This window comes from Asterias amurensis, chromosome 8, assembly GCF_032118995.1.
Source record: "Asterias amurensis chromosome 8, ASM3211899v1".
Classification (NCBI taxonomy): Eukaryota; Metazoa; Echinodermata; class Asteroidea; order Forcipulatida; family Asteriidae; genus Asterias; species Asterias amurensis.
In genome coordinates, this window is record NC_092655.1 from 5,564,039 (window position 1) to 5,585,836 (window position 21,798).

Genomic DNA, 21,798 nt, shown 5'->3' on the forward strand with positions numbered 1-21,798 from the left:
TGCATTAACAACATTGTATTTCATGGACCCTTTAAACAATGTACTGCCAAGTTATTGCCTATTTACTATTAGTCATCATGTATTTCATTACATAATGTCTATTTATAGCTTACATTATAGTACAATGTAGAAGAGTGTGTCATGTAGTCTTTTTTCTTGAGGTTTTATTGACAGCTTCAACAAATTCCATCATGCTCAAAAATTATTCAGAATGATGTGCTATTTTGTGCATGTCTGTTGTGTTTACCTGAACTCAACCAATGAAAATTGTTCTCAGTCTGTTTTTGAGTCGGGCATTTATAACCTGAACCAGAAGACACACAATAATAACATAAAGACTTTTGCAGACTTAACTTGCATTGCAATCAGACATAGCCCCAGGCTACAAAATTCTGCAGTTATTGAGTGGGCTAACTTATTGTACCATCAGCACAAGACCTACATGTTAGTGCATTCAGTGAACACTGTCGTCGCAAACATACCATACACATAATGTTTGTGCATACATGTACATTGCACAACAATAATTTACATGAAGTTATGTCTCAATGTGCTCCAGTCTCTGCATTGATGTTTTGAACAGAAACGTGAGCAGGGACCGATTTCCTGGTACTGCTTACTGTGGAATTCTGCGTGTTACCATGGTTACAGCCCATAGAATCTTGTGCTGTTATTTGGTACAATAAGTCAGAACTCTCAGGTTTGCACTGCCATCACATTGGATCCAAGTTTCCTCTTTCCAAGATAAAAATGTGCCTGCCTTTTGACATGTTTGACAAGGGCACCGATCAAGGGCAATGATCAAGGTCAGTACGATGTTTGTTCGGAGTTTCCCCCTTGCTAATCTCTTTACATAAGACGTCCAAGGTTGTTGGTACAAGGTGATTGTGCCTGTGCTTTTATGGGGTGTGTACTCGATGTTCATTTCAGAATTAACCTGCATAGTACAGTATGAACATGTGTACATAACCCTCACTACATGTAAATGGAAGTTGACCTTACTTTATAGTACACTTCTAAACCAGTTCCACTTCCCACTACCCAACCAGCTCACCCACCAGAGGCCTAGGTATACAATAGATTCCTTTCATTTTTATGACAAATGATCTCCATAAATAGCTCTCAAGGAGATTGCCCTGTTGACTTCTGCCTTCACACCAGTTAACTCCAGCCACCAGGGACCCATTGCACCTCCTAACCTCACCAGGCTACTTGAAAACCAACGCCCACTCCAAAAATATTTCCCAAAATATTACAGAAGGTTCAGCAATACAAGGTGTTTGAACTTTCTCTTCACACTATGTATTTATAATTCAAGTCCTGGCCTGATACTTCAGAGGGGCAAGGCCATTGCCTCCATGCCCTCTGGCCATTGCCTTGGTGCCCTGGAAATGCTCTGCCATAAGAAACTTACAATTTCCTCAATAATGCCATGGTGCCCTCGCCCTTTCAAAAACAAAACATACAGGCCTGCAAGTCAGTCTTCATTTAAGAAGAAAAAAACAGGGACTCATCCTGAAATATAAATACGGACCTATCCAATTATTTGAAACTTAAACCTGCTCCAGTGAATAGTGGCTGATGAGAAAACCATACAGTGAGAATACTGAGTGACCCGGCATGACCTAACCTGCTGACCTCTGACCCATTCCCAGCTCTCTCCTCATCAGAATTCCAGCAGCGACCTCGGGCGCCCTCAAGAAAAGGTGATGGGGGTTCGGTCCCATGAGCATCTGGTGTTGACACAAAAGCTGGTGTGGGCCTCTTGTTACATTAATGTGGTGAGGGACATATTGATGCCAGGGTTGGGGCTGGGATTCTTCCATTGCCCCATCAGTGGTGAGAGAGGAATGTGGGGGCAAGCTGGTAGAGCAAGAGAGGGGCCCAGAAGATGTTTTGATGAGGAGTGTGAGTAAGTTGGATCTGTGCCATCTGTAATTGGTGATCCATGTAAAAAGTCTTCTACAGCCTGGAATTTCATCTTTGAAAGGGCACTTCCATATGGAAGTCAATGGGAAACTTTTGAAGAGGCATCAAGGCCATGACATGGGGCAAGGGAGGCTATGACGTCTGGGGCCTGCATGTGTAATCAGGGGTGCTTCTACATCATGGACTTAAACTGACTTGCAGATTCCTTTCACACTACACTATCTAGGAATTGAAACAATCCTCTGAATGTTTTTATTTTGGTTTTAAAAGCCCTAATGTGCAATCTGGAGAAGAAAAAAATTAATATAAACAAATAGGCCTACAAACAATTAATTATAAATTATTTAAAAATTATTTAAAAATCAGCATATTAGCCACAATGTGCATGTCACTATAGGGAAAACACTGACTGTCATTTGAATTTTTTTTTAATTGAATCAATGTAAAAAATAATCAAAATACAACAAAAAACCTGTCTAAAGGTCTGACCCCATTTTAGCATATAAAGAGAGTCTCCTTGCTTCTTGGTCCCTTGGGGAGAAAAAAAACATTAACAAAACAGTATCAGATTCGGCCAGTTTGTCAGAAAGAAAAATTCTTTTTATAAAATCGAGGCTGGCTGAGCAATCTATACCAGTGATGATTCAGTGTTCATCACATGCAATCAAGTGTGCAGATAGCCTCCCAACGGTACAGAATTAGTCAGTGCGCCGTTTCACACTGTGCACAACAATCCATCCATGAAGGCAGGCACTAAGACCATAATGAGATTCAAAGCCTCCATTTTACTGATGGAGTCTAATGCGATGAATATTACATTATGCTAAAGATGGGTCGCCATCAGTTAGGCTGATGGCTGCATACTGTAATATAAAAGCTATGTTGATGTTGACGTTCCACACACATTTAAAAATCTTATCTCAGCAAGCATGCACTCATACATAATTTCTTTTTGCACAACAAACAGGGTCTGACATTTATAATGCCTAAACTCACCATCATAATTGTGTATTGTAACATGTTAAATTGTACAATACTTATATAAAAAACACTTAATTTTCTTCATAAAAGCACTCACTCTAACAAACGGTTTCTTTCCAATGAAATAACAACAAACAATGTAGTAGCAAATAACAAGTCCACGTTTACTCTACAGAATAAGTCATGAATCAAAGACGTCAGTTTCGGAAAAATAAAATTTACGTGGTTAAAGTTTTGATTTAAAAAAAAAAAAAATAGGGAGTAGTTACCCGAGTTGAACTCTCTACAGAGTTCTTATTATAACAAAAGTATTTTATTGTATTGAAAAATTATTTAAGTTCTGTGTTAAACTCAACAACCTGAAGCAACACACGAATCGAATTGTATGAAACTTTGCATAATTTCTATGTTTCGCTGCTCATGTGGGATCTAATCCAGACTTAATCCGCACTGGGCTTCACTGCTCAATGTATGATATAATCCAGAGTTAATCCACCTTCGGCACGGCCCGCAGGAAAGGTCACCTCCTTGCCCTCGTACCGCAAAATGCACGGTTGGGTTATTCCATTTCAAACGGTGGGTATGACTTTTACACTCTCTTGTATTACCGTCAAGGGATTGGTTTCAATACTCAGACGAATTGGCAGGAAATTAATGTTGCTTTTTGTGGAGTAGTGTTTAAAAAAAAAAAAATAATAATAATTATGAATGATCTCCTTTGCAATTTGTAAATCTAAACCCACAGAATGTGAACCATATTTTTGCTTGATTGTCAATAGCAGTACTGGGTTTACTAAATTATGCTATTTTTTCCCACTTCAATACCACTATCACTATCAGTGTGGCAAGGCTCTATGGACCATGAGCAATGGTTGAATTTTAATCTATCAAAATGTTTTTGTGCTCTTTCATTTTAATGTTTTCTGCCACAAATTTTCTGCCTGTGTGTTTATATTTTTTTGATACTTCATTCTAACCGAGCAAGTTTCTTTTGACATTAAGAGTTTTTTCCAAATGTGTAAGATGTTTAACCTACCTTCCCTTTAAACTTTGCATGGTACAGTGTGTGCAAATTGCAAAGATGCATTTTGACACAAAAAAACACAATCAAATAATTTTCTCTTGAGGTATCAAGGATAAAATCTAGACAATAGCTCAAATTGTCTGGAGTCTACAGTGTAATACATGTACAGCTAGGCCTGCAGGATGCCCTTGATAAATTCACAGTCTCAGGTACTTCTATACAAGCCACTTATCTTGTTCATAAAGCAAAAACCAGCCCCACTGTCTACATGAATTAAAGTGACATTTTCAGAACAGTGAGTTGAATTTCATTTTCACAACACCCTAAATTTCACCAGGCAGGTTGAGGTCAAGATTCGTGGCCTTCTGGTTAAGAAATTTAAACAAATAAGGGGTTTTTTTCTTTAAAAATGTGACTACAATACTCACAACATTTACGTACACTTCATTGTCAAATCAATACAATGAAGCTGGTAAAAAAAAAATAAGAATACTACTGTACAGATATGAGAGGAGTTCAGCCCTCAAGGGTCGCACTGGTAAACCAGCTTTTCCTGACAAAACTTCAGAATTGTTCACTTTTTCAAACAAACTCCACACTTTGTCAGATTTTGAATTTTATGGTTTTAAACTTTCCATATTTTCTTCCACAGATGTTCAACAAAATATAAAACTGTGTATGTTATTTTCTCCTAGTCGTCCAACTGGCTAGTTTAGTTTTGATTTTTTTTTTTCTATTATCGAAAAATTGCTTTCTGGTCTTGCTGGCTAGTCACTGAAAAAGTTACCACCGCTAACCTTGCTGATTATACATACCCCCACCCCCTCCCAATCCACTGTTTTTTGCCCGCCACTAAAGAAATCCTCAAGCCTGTATGCTTCGTTTTTGAAAGGGCAAGGTCACAAAGGCATTTTCTCCTCGCTAAAGGGCACCCTATGTGGAAATTGTAAGTTTCTACTGGAACATTTCAAGTGCACCAAGGCAATGCCCAGGGGCATCGAGGCAATCACCTTCATTGCCTGCAAATGTACGTGAAGTTTCAAGCCTAATCCTACATGTAAGAGTTGCTATACATACGCATTGACTGTAGGTGTGGTTTAATAGCCAATGCAAAGACGCCAAACATTAAGATCCCTGAATATTGTAAGCAGTTGTACAATAACCTCATGAATAATTTCACCATCAATCTAGATCTAGTCAGCACTAGTATAACGACCAACACGGCCCTTACAGAACAACCCTTAGGGCTAGTAAATTATAAACATAAAGACATCATCTGCACTAAACTTGGAAATGGCTCATAAATTATGGCCACACAATTCGCATGGTGCTGTGTTTATTTATAATGACATCGTAGCCATGCCTTAGATGACCTTATTACAATGTCTGTCAGGGATCAACACAAACAAATAAGGTTTCAGGGGCGTTTTTTTATTCTCTCTCTCTTTCTTTTGAACTGGCAAACGGGCGACTTAATCTTGTAATCTGTTAACGCCAGTTTTGAGTTTTCATTTGTAAACGAGTCAAAGTGCTAAATTTACTCCCTGAAGTGCAGTTCTCCCGAATTACAAACAATGCACACCATGCTGAGGTGTGCATACATACATACATGTATAACCTTCAAGAATGCACGTCTCATAAGTATGTGTGTGTATCCAGGGTGCAAATGCACTAAATGATGGTCCTCTAATGGCAAGCAATTTTGGACTTCTTGTATTTATACGATAAATAAACAAACAAATCAATTAATAAACAAATGAATGAAAAAATAATTGAATAAATAAATGAATAAATAAAAAATAAACAAATAAATTTAGTAGCCTACGCAAATAAATAAATAAACATAATTATTATAATTTGTTAGCCTCATTTCATCATCATTGAAAGGGCAAGGCCAGTTTAATTTTGCTATTAAGACACTTCCATTTGGAAAATCTTAAAGGCTATGGAAAACTTTTGAAAGGGCATCACGGCAAAGATCAGGGCAACCAAAACTGTTGCCTCTATGGAATTCTAAGCCGGTTTTTGAATTATACACTTCAGTGTTGGTCACTTAATGTGGATCGTTAATTTCTACTGTACACGCCTCGTTTCACTTGACCATGTTTCGTTAACTAAGAGCCTTTCTTGACAATGCAATCGGATTAAAAATCTATACAGCCAGTCAATACCTCATAACCTTGCACTGTACTTACATTATAATTACATGTAGTTTATTAGTCTACGAGTCCATTATATAGTAAGGGTATGTTATTGAATGGCATGTTGTCAAATGGGGCAAGGTCAAGGGTCATACATAATAAAAGTGGCTCCGATATCATGAACAGTGTTGCGTCTTCGCAGCTGTTGTTTCAACAATGTAGCTCATCAATGGCAGAGGGAACCGGCTGTGAAATAGCTGGTGCCCTGACAGCTGACCTCGCTGCACGTACACCAGAGTTTTCCCACCATTGGCTACCATTACTGTGGCCATCTTAATTTCTCCCATTCAGATACATTGTACATGTACGTACATGTAAGCAACATCCCTTAGTCTTTGACTTTTTATTTGGTGATGTATTTTTGTAAAATATTGAATTGAATTGAATAATATCAAATAGAGGCTGCAGGGAGAAATAGTCTGGTTCTATCTTACGTCCCTGAAAATCAATGTTCACAACTGCTGAATACAAGCCTGAGAACACGACAAAGATTGTGGGAAACACAACCACAAAAGGTCTATAGAACAATGCCAGCTCAACCCTAAAAGATGCCCAATCACTTTTGCCATGACCACGTTTACATTGAATACACAACAATGATATTTTCAAGGCGGCTCGTTTCGTTGGATGAAGGTAGTTTTCTGGGCCTCGCAACAGGGTGCTGGCGGTGCATTGTGTTTTATGCAATGTGTGTTCACACAGCCGTCCCATTCAAATTCTGAAGCGTCGGCTCTCTGAACTGTAAAACCATTGTTAAACCTCAAGGACTGCATTATAAAAGTAAAAAACGTGCTTATATTTTTGTCGTTTTAAAAAACAAGTTAAAGTGTGATACGTTCAGTTACCATACAAATTTAGTAGACTACATGTAGACCTTAAGTTTGACACAATTTTCTCCCGCAAATTTATTCAAACATAAAAAAAAAATGGTTTGTTAGGCACTAAGGATCATAGTTTCAAGATCTCTGGTGCCCTGGTCTTGGCCTTCGTGCCCCTTAAAGTTGTTCCCATAGACTTCAAGATTTTCCAATGGAAGTACCCTTTACAAAACGTAAATGGCCTTGCCCCCTCCATAAGAAAATTCTAGGCTTGATGGCAATTTGTGCATTATTCCTTAGTGAGAAATAATGAAAAAATAAATAATGCACAAAACCCTCACCAATATTTGATAAAAGGAGGACGAGAAAGCAGTGATCTAATTTCATTGGCCTCAGTCTTACTCATAATGCAAGCCAACGTCACATCTTGGCCTTTACTACACTGACTGGGCAGTAGGGGGTATTAATTAATCCCATGGCGTGTGAAAGACTAGAGGGCATGCACACTTGAGACAATTGAGGCACTGGAGAGGGTGTTCAATTCAGACTACATTCACTCTCAATTATCATAAAATGTTGACCAACAAATTGTGTACATGAAGGAAATTTACTAATTAATTGAGGAAGCCAAGGTCCTGAGATAGTACAAAATTTGTATTTGATTTTTGCTTTACTTTAGGAAATGTTTTACATGCAAAACGCCCACCGTATGTTGATGGTCACGCCTTCATTTAAATGTAAAAGAGTCTGAGAATGATGTTGCATTCATTGCCAAACTAGAGTAACAATACTGCTATCACAGCTTATCTTGACTCAACCAGTAAGCACAGCAAAAAGCAGCAGTCACCCCAACAATAAATGTACCTTATCTTGATTCAAAGAGAGTGAGCAGCAGTTGTACAAACATTGATCTGCTTATTTGTTTTACCGTATTGATTCATAATTATTAAGCACATATCACAGATACACTGTGGGCAGTTTTGGCATTCAAACCAATCATGTGCTACAAATTGGCGCCATTTTGTTAAGGACACTATTTTTCAAACCCAACCAGGTATGATATTTGGCCATTGGAAAAAAATATTATTGACTACTAGAACTGACCATAGAGGAAGAGCATAGGCCTGTACACCTTAAAGCTATTCCGGTAGCCTGGCCTAGGAAGAGGCCCTGTTGACTCTCCTCTTGACATCACTTTCCCTTCAAAACATCTTCTTATAAAGTTAGGAATTTCCAATGCAAATAAATTACCCTTTGAAAAATAAAAACTGAACTTGCCCCTTTCCAAAGTGAAACTATTTCCATAGCCTATTTTTGACTCTGTAGACATGAAATCAGAATACAATTTAAAGTCGGACAACACCTGGAGAACTAGACAGTAGTACAAGGCTTTATAATGTAAAACTGTGTACAACACTTGTTACAAACCCAGAGAGTGGAGTAGAGAGCTCCCCATACCTGACCCTGACCTTGCCTAGAGGTGGATCATTTGAGTGGGAGGGATTAGCAAGAGGTACAGAATGGAAAACCCCATACAGCTGCAACCAACACACACAAAAATACCCAAATTACACAGAATGGCTGGCCTTGATCAAGAACACTGCTGGGTGTGACACACTCAAGGCTGCAGGTGTTCTGGATTCATCATAGTCAGTCTCAGATGAGAGAGTGGGGGCTGGATCCACTGACTACTGTAGCATTTTCTGAATCAACACCATTGGCTAGGGCTGATGGCTTATGGCTTAAGAGTATTGACCAAGGCTGGTGGACTTTGACAATGGTTATGGCTTTCTAAATGGCTGATGGCTGCAGCAACAATGAGCAAGTTCGAGTGCGCAAATTTAGGCGACCTGTGATTGATCACTGACTTTGTACGTATGGCAGTGACGTACTCACTTAAATGACTCGTTTGTAAGCCTTATCAACCATATTCAACACTTCCATTGACTTCTGCCTTTTCGCTGTAGTGTCACTGGTTCACTTCTGCGCTTTACACATGTTAGATGTTAGCATGGAACAGGATATCAGGACCAAGGTTGAAATCATGTGGACTAGTATTATAAAAGCCAATTGGTTGACAACAAAAATAAAACAACTGAAATAAGATTAGGCCCTATAAACAAAGAATCAGCGCAACAAGTGATTGTTGCCCCCAAAACACCTAGCAGGTGAAGAAGACAAATTCATTGTATCAGCATCCAAGAAAACCACTGAACAATAGTTTCCAAAAAGAACAATTTGCCCTATTTCATTAGTGCACCAACTCCAAAGTCATCAATCACGAGGAGGCCATCCTATTATAAATGGAAATCTGGCGAGCATACACATGTATCAACGTTCGTTTCCCAAGCCAGAATGTCTTCCTTGTCAAACACAGATCCATTGCTCACATCGATCACTGCAAAACACCGCTATGCCCTATACACACAGATCTCTAAAACTACTTCATCTGCATTGAGGTTTTTATTTTTATGTGGGAAAATCCCAGAGCCACCCCGCTAAGCTTACCTTCAACTGTGACTCGATAATGCTTTCCAGTTCCTCTCGGAAGGCCTGACTGTTGAGGATTAAGGAAACTCTTCGCTGTCTCTCCATATTCATCATGTCTGCCTTGATGTGTGCTGGGCGTTGAAGCTCCTTCTGGAACTCTGGGTCGTCCAGATCGATCTTTTCTCTCTCGTCCACATTGTTGGCTAACGTGTCCGCCATTGTGTGTGGATGCCTAGTGCTACACTTCTGTGATCACTACAGGAAAGGAAAGAACAAGGCACATAATTTATTAATCAGATAATTAAAAAGTAAAAAAAAAACATATATATTAAATTCTTTTAATTTGTGGTTATCTGGGTTTTTTTTCTTGAGAGAATACAATATTTATAGCTGCGCAAACTGCTTACCAACTAAACAGACACATGATACATTTTAAATGCAAAAGAAATTCTTTACGGCCTGACCTTTTGACCCTTTTGAGTTATAATGAGAAATACCCTGCTATGTAGCATCAAAATGGAATATTCTTAACTATTCTATTACATTTCTTTTCCTAAGGCACTGAATGACAGCAGGCCTGGAAATACAAATGTACCTGGAGGCCATGACATCCATTGCCCTGGTCTTGGCCTCAGTGCCCCTTAAGTGTTTCCCTTAGTCTTTAAGATTTTCCAATGGAAGTGCCACTTGCAATTTGGAAAATGTGCTCTCCCCTCCCCTTTAAAAAAAACCCTGACACCCCAATCAAGCATCACATTTTGCACTGTTAAGGTTTACAAGTCAGTTGAAGCAATTATTATACAATTCTATTTATAACCTGGCCGAGTATTGTACTAGTATTTTTAATATTGTTGTGGCCGTATCATGGACAAGTGGTATTTTATCTTAGGTTTCATAATGCCGAAGACTCCATGTTGTTCCAGCTGTACTACCCAATCCTTGTATGTTCTGATAGGTTTAAGTTAAAATGACGCTGGCTGGGTGCATTGAACATGACCTGGCGCAGACAGACGTTGTTTCCCACTCCGATAATATAAATGAGCTTGGGAAAGTATATACACAATGAGGTATAATATAAATGAGGATGAGTCACGGCTCTCAAGTTACATGACAGAGAAATAAAAACCTGGTTGAAGACAACAATGAAAACATACTGTTCATCCATCCTCTGAAGTTGTTCATTTGCATCAAAAACTTTGAGGTAAACAGCTTTGTTGTGCCATTACCATTCAAGTTTGATGGACTTTCAGAATATGCAATGAAAATGCTCTTTGAAAAACAAAAATGGCCTCGCCCACTCAAAGATAACATTCCGCCCTATTAATTCATTAGCTAGTCAGTGAAATGGGTACCTGCAAGTGTAGAGACCTGTTGATACATTTGGTTGGCTAGTAAAATCCTATCAAATATTTATCACGATATTCACCAATTTATCACACTGTATTTACAGCCTTGCACAGAACATAAATTGCTGGTAGACTTGCACAGAACATAAATTGCTGGTAGTAGATCTCCAAGATGTTTTATGGTCCCCTTTGGCCAGCTATGGATGGGTATTTATTTTGTAATAGCAAGCCTTGAACTTCGCTCTTGAAGTTTGATCTTTAGCTCCATGGTTATTCCGAGGCTTGTAGTGTAAGGTAGTCGAATCTACATACACATGTCGAACGTATCTAAATTGGTGGCTACAACTACGACTATTACTATAGTATTGTTCAGGACGTATTACACTTCAATAGATGATGATATGGAAATCTAGTCGTAACCGTAGCCGCCAACTCGGATTAGTTCTGATTCTCGGACAAAGTTTTTTTCTTCAAACTGACCCAGCCATAATTGAGGGCGACAGATTATTTTGAGAGACTCTGGCCCATCACTGACCTGAACATCTCATTAGAGCAACATGTAATAAATCAGGTCTTATAATTTGAATGTGACAAACATTCGCACAGCGTCAATCTCACAGCGAGCCAATGTTGTGAGAACAGCTGTTCAGTATCCCATTGGGAAACAGTGTCCATAGCAGCAACTGATCCCACTCTGAAAACTCGGCAACTGAATGGGAAGAGCAACCATGCAGGCATCAAATAACCAAAGCAACCCACATCAATTGGAGTGGTGCCCTGTGCTTTTTCTGAAGTTCTCTGTGCTTTTGTTGTGGTTCCCTGTGCTGTTGCTGTGTGCCCTTTGCAAAGTCCCAATACAAAACCTTTAACATATTGTAGAAGAGTCCCTCATCACCAGAGGAGAATTACTGTGCCCCTTCAAAAACGGAATTCATTCAAGGCCTGACCATCTACAATGTAAACCCTCAACTGGTTTTAAACAAGAAACCAATGTGTGTGCTAGTTGACAGGGGTTATCTCGCTCAAATGATTGCTTAGTATTGATCCCCAATAAAACCCTATAAACTGAGGAAACTGAATTCCCAAAGAGCATAATACACATTATGTAGAAATATATGTAACTCCATAACAGACCTCTAAATAACCAACAGCACCCACAGCGATTGCCATGGTGCCCTGTGGTTTTGATGTGATGGTGCCCTTTGCAAAATTCCAATATCCAATTTAAAATTTGCCTCATACCAAAGACTAAATTAAAGGCCTGCCACAACTAAGTGACCAATTTCTGAAATCCACTTCTGAGAGATTTACTAAATCAAATGTGTACTTGGTGCAGAGAAAGTTCTCAGCTGAAATTTCAACTAGATCACAAGTCTTTACATGTAGGTATTTCTTGCAGTTGAGTTAAGTCTTTGATTCATTCTTTGTTCCATTCATAAAAGTACGCAACTATTGACCAACGTTCCATTCAAACCCAGCCAGACCATGGTCAGTCATTGACCACTTGCTCAACGACTACATTATTAACGGCTCAACAAATATTACATAACACTCCATACTGCTATGTAATTATTTAGTCACCCTGCACTGCCTGCAGCAATACCCCCCCCCCCCCCCGAAGGAATTACTGATATGAAATTTTGACAGGTATTAATTAAAATCTAGGCATTGATAATCTGACAAAGGATTCTGAATTAATCAATGATAAAAACCTGTTAAAGCCGCTTAAGAAAGAGGATTGGTTGCAAATCAGTGCATAATGTAATTTCAGAATCTGCCATGTGTCTGTTTTCTAACCGCATTCATAGAGGTACATTTAAGGTCATACTTTGGTTTACAAAAAAACCAAGAAGAAAGTTGTCAATCTGAAAGCTTACACGTGTTGTAAAGATAAAATTTTTAGCAAGCATTCTGCGAAATCATTTCGCAAAACTACGTAGAATTAAGCAGCATACTGTACCTGCAAATGTGAACAAATACAGACACTGTCCAAACCCAACTTGTTTATTTAGCACCTAGCATTGTGAATAACAGGCAAACCTTTGTGCTCGTCAAATAAAACATGGCCCCCCATCAAAAACTGTGCATGTTATTTTCACAGGGAAATGAGATCCTTAATGACGCACGTATTCAAAGAAAAATGTTTTCATAAATTCTTGTGTACACAATATTAAGTTCCTGTGCACAACTACAGTGTTCTAGTCTTAACCTAGATACTGCGCGCAGCACATTTTCTGTGTTTCGTGTTTACTCGCGTGTCTGGTGTGCCGATGCGGAAATCATGTGATGGTAGAGATTGCTGTTTGCAAATAGATGATTTGGGCAATAAATTGAATATGATTGAAAAGAGAAAATAAAGCAAAGCCATTCCACTGCATATTCCAAATTTAAAAAATCTTCCCTAATTTGAAATTTTTTAATTAATTTTTTTGGTTAATCCCTAATAAAACACTCTGCCAAACAAACAATCTTCAGTAAATGGTTTCAATTTCCAGAATTTTGGTTCTCTTCAAATAAAAGAAGATTGCTTTCATCATCCCCCCCCCCCTGAGAATAATTTCTGTAAAAATATTTATTGCTTTTGGAGAGTATAAAATGAAGTATGTGTCGGAGGAGAGGCTCTCTTCAAACATGAACGTAGCTTGATATTGAATATTGACAAAGCCCAGCAATGAATAACCTTTGAAATCGTAGTTCTTCTTGAATAATTCAAGTATTCGACCGAATGTCCAGTCCAAATATTCATTTACCAAGTCATGAATCTGAACCAAAGGCACTGGTGCTCAGGTCTTCATCAGTATTTTTGTAGGGTCAAATTTCACTGGGCTGTTTAGGGAAAAACACTTGGCTTTCAACAGTTCACTGCTATAGAATTCATCAGAAATATTTTCAAGGTGTGGTGTTATGGCTGGTATATTTCTCTGCTTAATGCAAGACTTGTTTGTCATACCACAATTATCCATGTCAAGGTGAAAACATTCAATAAAAACATTGAATCATATTGTCCCTGAGTATAATCACAAGGTGAAATCTGGACTGTTCCATTTCCACAAGGGGAAGCCGAGAGAACGGGAGATGCTAGATTTTACCGATTGATAACGTTTCGAGACAATACACAAACAAAATGCATTTTTTGTAGAAATTGTTAATTTCTATAGAACATTTCCAGGGGCATCGAGGCAATGACAAGGAGTAAAGGCTTCAATTGTCTCTTTACCCCTGTGACGTATGTAGTCCTAAAATGCCTTGTGACAGTGTTCCACTCTTCAACTGATAAGGATCTCTGTGTGTGGTATAGGCCTATAACATTATTTAATCCTGAATGCATATTACTAAGATTTTTAATCTTTGTATTGTGTTCAGCCAATTTGTTCGCTTAATGGATTCTTTGATATTAGGTCCCGGTGAATTAAAAACTGCCTCCATACAAATGGCAGAGCCTTGTTGTTTCCACATGATGTAACCAAGCACAGACCCTAAATCAACATAAAATTAGCATCCTATTGGGTTCTTAACCCACACCACTTAATTAGGTTTAAAATGAACAGCGTAAATATGCACAAAACAGTAAGACATGTTTTAGGGCCTGCATTCAGTATGCATAGTCAAACCCAATATTACCCAACATGAGAGAAGGACAATGAAGTACACCTAACCAAACCTGTATAGTATGCATGCAGACAAAAAATCAATAACAGGCTGAGACTTTTGGCAAAGTGTATGCAACAAAATTCAAGGTTGTTAAAACACTCAAGTCGTATTCCAATGTAATAACACTAGGCCTAAATAATACCCCAGCACTTGGGTGTGACTCATGCCCCAAGTGGAGCTGTACATTTGTATAGACAAGACAGAACTACACAATACCGAGTGATTTAATGGGTACAAAAACTAGTGGAACTGAGCTTCTATAGACTGTCTACACATGGGATGGGCGCCTAAATGTTTCCCACGGAAGGCTAGATGCATCCTAAGACCTAACAAAGTTTGTACAGTGGCCAAATGCAAGTTACAAACCCTATGACCAGTCAACATTCTCTTTGCAAGTGGTCCGGCTGGCTTGCTCAGCGTTGAAAACCACTCAAATATTTCAAATAATGTGAGGATTAGTGAAAAAGCTGGTGGACTAGTGAAGTGCAAGCAAATTTATTGGCCCTGCTGGTTATTCCTAACAAATTTAATGGCAAACTAAGCTAAAAACCCAAGTGTACAATATGGGATAAAATGCTCAATGTATTGATTACATTACATCTGGAATAATGTGCTCGATAGTATTACACATCTCTAGCCCTTCGTCACTATCGTACTACATCAACAGCAGACATGATGGCTCGCTGTATGGTCCCTGAACTCTACGGGACACTGAGGGCATGGCACAAAGTCATATTAAAATAGGTCAACCGTCTCAGCACCAGACTATTTTTAACTCTATGTGTACACAAATAATGCCGCCAGCTTTGTACAATACATTAAATGTGCATGGTCCTTGGATAATAGTAGGAATGATATTAAATCCATGTAGGCCCTACTCCCAACAAGTACTGGTATACATTTTCTCAAACAAATGACAGCAACTACCAATGATATAATTTCCATTGAAAATGCCAAAGTGTGACAAAACAATTCTCTTGTTTCACTGTTGCAATAGTAGAACATGACATGGAGTTGATCATACATAATTATGTTACTCTAAACCTAAGCACTTCAGTATGGCACATGGAGGTGTTCATTACGACAACACTTAAAGCATGACAACATGGGACAACATATCAAGTGAAGCCAATTAGGGCTGGCTAACAAAGCAAAATCTCTCAATGTTGTTGAGCCAGGCGTGCAATCATGCAGTCTTTTCAACAACATTGATTCTTTAAAAATAACAAGAAAAACTTACATACGGTAGTCACTACATGTATAAAAAAAAATATTACTGAAAAACTTGGATGAACAATTGTGTCTAAATCTGATAAAGCAATGTATTCATGACCCCAGGATGGAACATGATTTATAGCACATTCACAAACCTGACCTAAGTTTCATTAGGCTTTTTTTAAGGCAGACATATTTTGTTTTGCTTTCAAGAGAATTACAGCACTCCCCCCTCCCAACCAATGCAAAATTGTGTTCTATTTTTTAATGCTGAAAATACGTAGGATGTACCATGCACACAGTACCAAGTCTTCATATTTCACAATATAATTTGTTCAGATGAATATGAGCCTAAAATCCTGATATGCTCCATCAACAAAACAGATAAAAATTGCAATTTAGTTAGACTCATTTCACAATTAAGTATGCAAGTTTTTAGTTCAATTACATAGTTCCAGAGAAGTCAGACGTGAACTTGCGATTTATCTCTCAGCATCGCTTATTTAGACAGGTGATATCATAAAACGTACTTGATAAAATTGAATTGGTAAACAATATTCCAATGGGTAGGTTTGCACGGCTCGATTGCTCCAAAGAAACATGGGTCCAAAGACCACAGCACTTGATTCTTGAATCTCAGTTACAATATAATAAAAAAATAAGAAAACAAAAAATAGAAAACAGACCTTGAGACTATATAACAAATATAATCGGAAATGTTGTTAATCATTTCCAAACCATCGTAGTTATAATGTGGTAGGCCTAATGTACAATGTCTACATGTAATTATGCATGCAGTAGGCCTAAATATAGTCTGGTGGTGATATTGAAAAATCACAATCAGGCCCCTGTAGTGTGTATCCAGCACTAACAATTTTAGAAATAATCAGGGTGCCAGCCCAAGGTCAGGACTTCAATAGAATGTCTGCGCTGTCCAATTATGAGCTGCACCGGTACCCAACATACAATACAACGGAGCACTGACTATATCAGTTGTTCACTGGTATACTGGGATTATACTAGCTGGATCCCCGCAGTGCAGGACTTGGATCACATTGCTCACTGTCGCTGGTGTGATGTTCCTCATGAAAACCAGGTCGTGTCATCAACAAAGTGTGAATAAAAACTCAATATCTGCCAAAAGCCCATCATTCATTGTGAACATGTTCATCACATTTACATTTTGTATGTCCCTGTACTTTCTCTGATTTAAATTTCATGTGTCGCTTGTGAATGCAAAGTATGCCAGCGATGTATTTACAACTTGGAAACTCTTAGCAACAAAAACACATTTATTACATGTTTTTCATTTACACAACAGTCACAAAATAAAAACCAGGTCTCACTTTAATAAAATCCATTTTGTTTTATGTTGCAAAGAGCAACTTTATCACATTCACACAAGGGTTTTAAATTAAATTTTGTCTAGGCCTTTCTACTGAAATCTCACAAAACTTGAGCTGAATGCTCAAGTTGTAAAGGTGCGTTTTTTTTAACTGTACACTTGACACAGAATGGAACTATGGGTGGTAGTAAACAGTGCTATAAAACAGTGTGAAAAGTGTCTGGCCTGGTATTGTTACGACACACTAAACCCAATCCCTGTGGCCAGCCAGGCATAAACAGTTTCCTTTAAACTGTAATGGCGGTTGTGAAAGTAGGTGACAAAATATCCCCAGGGGTTGATAAAAACATTAAAATTTCCAGAATAAAGTTTAGATTAGCAATTCTCAGCAAAAGGCACTGCATATTATTTATTATTTTGTACTGTATTTACTTCTGCGATGAGAAGAAATTTAATTTGGTGTATTGGACGCAGTGTCCTTTTCAAAAGAATCGTGTCATGCTTACTACATCATACATGAGTAGTATTTTGTTTTAATCAAAACAATGCACGTACAACTAATATCCTGTCATGCAGGATACTTTCCAATCGGTAATGATATTCTTTTACCAAAGTGAAGGTGAAACAGATGCTATATCTGCGTCAATTCAGATTTATTGAGACTGGAATTTCACTTCCTGGATTGCGGTGATAGGAAAACAACAATTTCCTTAATTCACTACTTCCTGGCTCCATTCAACAATTGCCCGGGAAAATCTTACTCTTTTCTTCTCACTCAGGTAGCTGGTTTGTCATTGTTTTTAGAGCAACAACTTTATTTGGCAATGTTTGGGTTTTTTCCCCCAAACAAGCCAGAACAATACTTGCAGGTCAACCAAGGTTCAGGCATACCATTGCAAGCAGAAAACACATGTTCTTATTTGTCATTATGTAATTGAACACTACATTTTCCTTTTCCCCACTTCTATAACAGATGACTCTAAGGAAGGACCCTTCCAAAAAATAATAACCACAAAATAAATCAAAACATATAATTTTATCTTTTAAAAACATGGGTTGATTTAGAATGGAATTCAGGTTGCGAAGTTGCAATAAAATAAGCAAACTGAATGAAAAATTAACCCAATGCCAAAGCAATACACATAGCAATGCACGTAATTCAGAGCAACCAACCCTCATCTTGTGCAAGCGGAGTTGTAGTGTACACGCATATTATTTACATTATACCAAATAAACTATTTACGTTCAGTATAAATATACTGGTCGGCAGTGACTAATGGGTCATTTACATGTGATAATGTAGAACTTAAACCATGGAAATCAAAATAAACATCTATTTTTATACATTGAGGATTGCATATTGTACAATGTACAGATAGAAAATATTTCAGAAGTTATTTTGAAATGTAGTACATAGTTACATTGTGAGTTATTGATTTTACAAAATCTAAATAAACAAGCCATTTCTAATACACATTACACTACACTATTATTTATGAGAGTAAAATATTAAACTAATGTTTTACAATTGATTTTGTTGTTATACATTTTGTTATTAAAGTTGTATTATATCTTCATATATGGGTCATGGGTTCAATAATAATACAAAGTTGAATCTGGGTTTCTTCCAGCTTCTGTTTTTCTGTTTTTATTTTTTTCCATCGCTTTGCATGCTCTAGTAAAAGGCGCTTTATAAAAATGTCCAATTTGTAATTTTGTTTATAATTGTGCCCCTATAAGTATCACAGCCACAATTATTATTCCTATTATTTGTTTGAATGCAATGATCCAGTCTTGATCAAATTAATTCCAAAACAAGGTGTAAAGGCAAATCGTCAAACACGTAATGCCTGGAGAAAAAGGTGAGGGGGGGATGGAGAGCAAGTTGTCATGTCTGGCTGGCGCGAGTTGAACATGAATCATTGTGAGTCACTCTGATGCATCGGTCTTCAGCCAAGAACCTCTTTGCTGAGAGCGCTACGCATCGTACGTGGTTCACTCAAGTCATAAATAATTGCCTCATTATAGATTCACAAGGATTTTAAACTGCCTGGTGGAGCCATGGTGCAAGTAAATTAGTCATAAACTTGCACCATACTATGAATAAGCCAAATTCTTTGGTTTGCTTTGCTTCTGGGTTCTCTAGAATAAATTGCATGCCAGTTGAAAATTCTTTGAATACAAATCATACAATGGCTATTGTTATTTTCCACATACAGCTAATTTAAAAAAAAAACAATCAATGCTTGACTACCATTGTGTATGAACTCATAATGGAATATTTTGTCTGAAGTGAATTATCTACACTGCTCACTGTGAGGCAAGGGCTGGGTTTTTCCTTCAGTAAGAGTAGCTAATTGATGGTCCTTGGTTATTATTTAACAAGGATACATGTAGCTTTCACACAACTAGAATTTGTCATTTTTTAACAATGATGTGATTTTATTCACAAGGTCTCTGCTAAAAAAGATTCTTGTGTGAAAGGACCATAAGAAATGCTTAATTTTTTTATTAATTCTTTTTATTAATTTAACTATAAAATATTTGTGTTTCTTCAAGGGTAGAGGGTAAACTGTTTAATCATGCTACAGGTAATATGATTCAAATTCAATTTTGCCTCAACCTGATATTTGTACTCGTGCTTTTGCAATTCAACTCTAACTACAGCTGTTACATAGTAGCTGTTCAGACTTCAGACATGAGGTTCGCCCTAACAGTGTGTTGTTTGGGCATTGTGTGACTGGTCAATCTGTACCACTACTCACAATAGGGTGAGTTTCCTTGAACCATGCTTGACCGGTCATGCCAGTTGAGTCACCCTCCAGGCGTGGATGAAGCTAAATATCCAATCACAATGATGGAAGAAGCCGTCTAATATCTATTCAAAAATCTAGCAATGTTTACCAGTTAGACCAACGAGGACGAGGTCATAACAACAATCTCCTGCTCAATCAAAGTGTTCACAACATACATCTGTAGTAAATTATGATTTAACATAGGGGCATAGATGTTTTACCAAATACCAATCTTTACAGACAACAAGATTTTCGGACAGCTATAACTAACACATTTTGTTCCAGGTCAAAGTATGACCTTACCTGTAACTAATATTCCAGTCCCTTATCCATCTCTAAAGTGGTTGATCATAAAGTGATTGAACGAATCACACAATTTTGTTTTGTAAAAAGCAACAACAAAAAGTGTTTAAAACACAATCACTGGATCAAGGTCATGACGTTATAAAAACAACTGACAAGAAATTGACAGCTCACTGATTGTAAAGTTCATACAATACAGGTAGGCTACAGTACATTTGTCCTAAACTATTTTTGTCACTAAAAAAAAAGTCAAAAAATGTGACCCAACTGAAACTTGATTAAATTTTCACAATTTGGTTGTACTTACTATCTATCGAAATGAAACTTGATAAAATTTAAAGATACCTATTTTTAGTGAGAATGAGAGACTTCACTGTGGCGTGGGGGTGTCTCTGTTGTTAACTTAGAAAAGTTCTTCAACCAAGAACTAACCAAAATGAACTAGTACGTCACTACGTATGAAGTTGTAGGCCTACTCTTAAAAAAAACAATTGTTGTCCTGTTGTACTATGCTGGTATGGTTGCTGTCTTAAAGCACAATTTAGTGTTGTTTGTGACTTCAGTTTCAACTCAAGAATTGTTTAACACAACAATTAATTATCAAATTCAAATTCCATGCATTTATTATCATACATAGACTTGACACTATTAAAAATATTATTTTGCCTCAGCAAAGTTGACACAGTTAAATTCTAATTGAAGCCTTTTCTAAATCTCTCGGGAGTCCAGTAAAACGAAATTGAAAAACATGATGATGGTGGACATGGTGGAGGTCAGAACCGCTCCAGCGTGCATGGCCCAGTTGACAGTTGGTTGGCACAGTCAATCGTGGAGATTAAGTTAGTTTTCAACCGTCAAAATAAGCCTTCTCTATTACGTATTCAGTATCTAGTGTCCATGGCAGTGGAACTGGACACAATATAGGCTGGGCAATTGTCTGGCCTGTGTCAACCAAGCCACTTCAGGCGTGACAACCATGGCAAAGCTACGCGCTAAATTAAACTTCGTGTACAAGCCCACGCCTCACGCCTGTTTTTTTTCTGTACACATCTGTCGTTTGCTCAGAAACTAGAACAGCATGGAAGCTTTTCACTTCACCGTTTGAAAATGGTGCTTTTCAAACCATTTTATGTTACACAAAAATCACAAACATTGATAACATTGATAACTTACCACAAAATGTAATATATCCACTTTTTGCGTTAAAATCCTCCCAGAAAAAGCAATTAGAAACACAGTTTTCGCCGCTCTCCGTACTTACGTATCCACAAGTACACCAGCAGCACCGTAGCAAAAATTTAGGCGCTGAAATTAGCCCAATTGTGTGCCCTTGAAAAAGACGCGATATCAGTTGCCTGTTGTCTGCTTTCACAGTTTCCACGAGTGGCCCAACTGGGCTATAAAAGCGCCTGTCTGAAAGCGCAGGCAGACGTTCTGTTGTGGCTGTTTTTGTTCTCCCCGCTGTGTAAGCCGCTCCCACTGCACAAAGTTGTCCGTTAGAATTATCAAACCGTCATAAATTTGTCTTATTTGTCTCTAAATTATTTTTAAAGGTTAAAAACAAAATTTGATAAAAAAGTTCTCTCTCAAATTTGAGCAAAAACGAGCATTAATCGTAAAATAGATGCGCGAGACGTGCAGGTGAGTATTTTTCCGTAGGGAGGGGCAGCAGTTGTTTGAACAATTACACATTTGAACTA

The 21,798-nt window shown here is 37.8% G+C and overlaps 1 protein-coding gene across 1 annotated transcript in view; it reads right to left on the bottom strand.

Moving 5' to 3' along the window:
* The window catches only part of LOC139940304 (alpha-adducin-like), a 62,045-nt gene extending 40,633 nt beyond the window's left edge, over window positions 1–21,412 (bottom strand). The window contains exons 1-2 of the mRNA XM_071936498.1: window positions 21,272–21,412; window positions 9,462–9,698 (exon numbers count right to left, since the gene is read on the bottom strand). Coding sequence (XP_071792599.1) covers window positions 9,462–9,662 — 201 coding nt within the window. The 5' untranslated portion in view covers window positions 9,663–9,698; window positions 21,272–21,412. The remainder of the gene's footprint in view (window positions 1–9,461; window positions 9,699–21,271) is intronic.
* Between the last annotated feature and the right edge of the window lie 386 nt (window positions 21,413–21,798).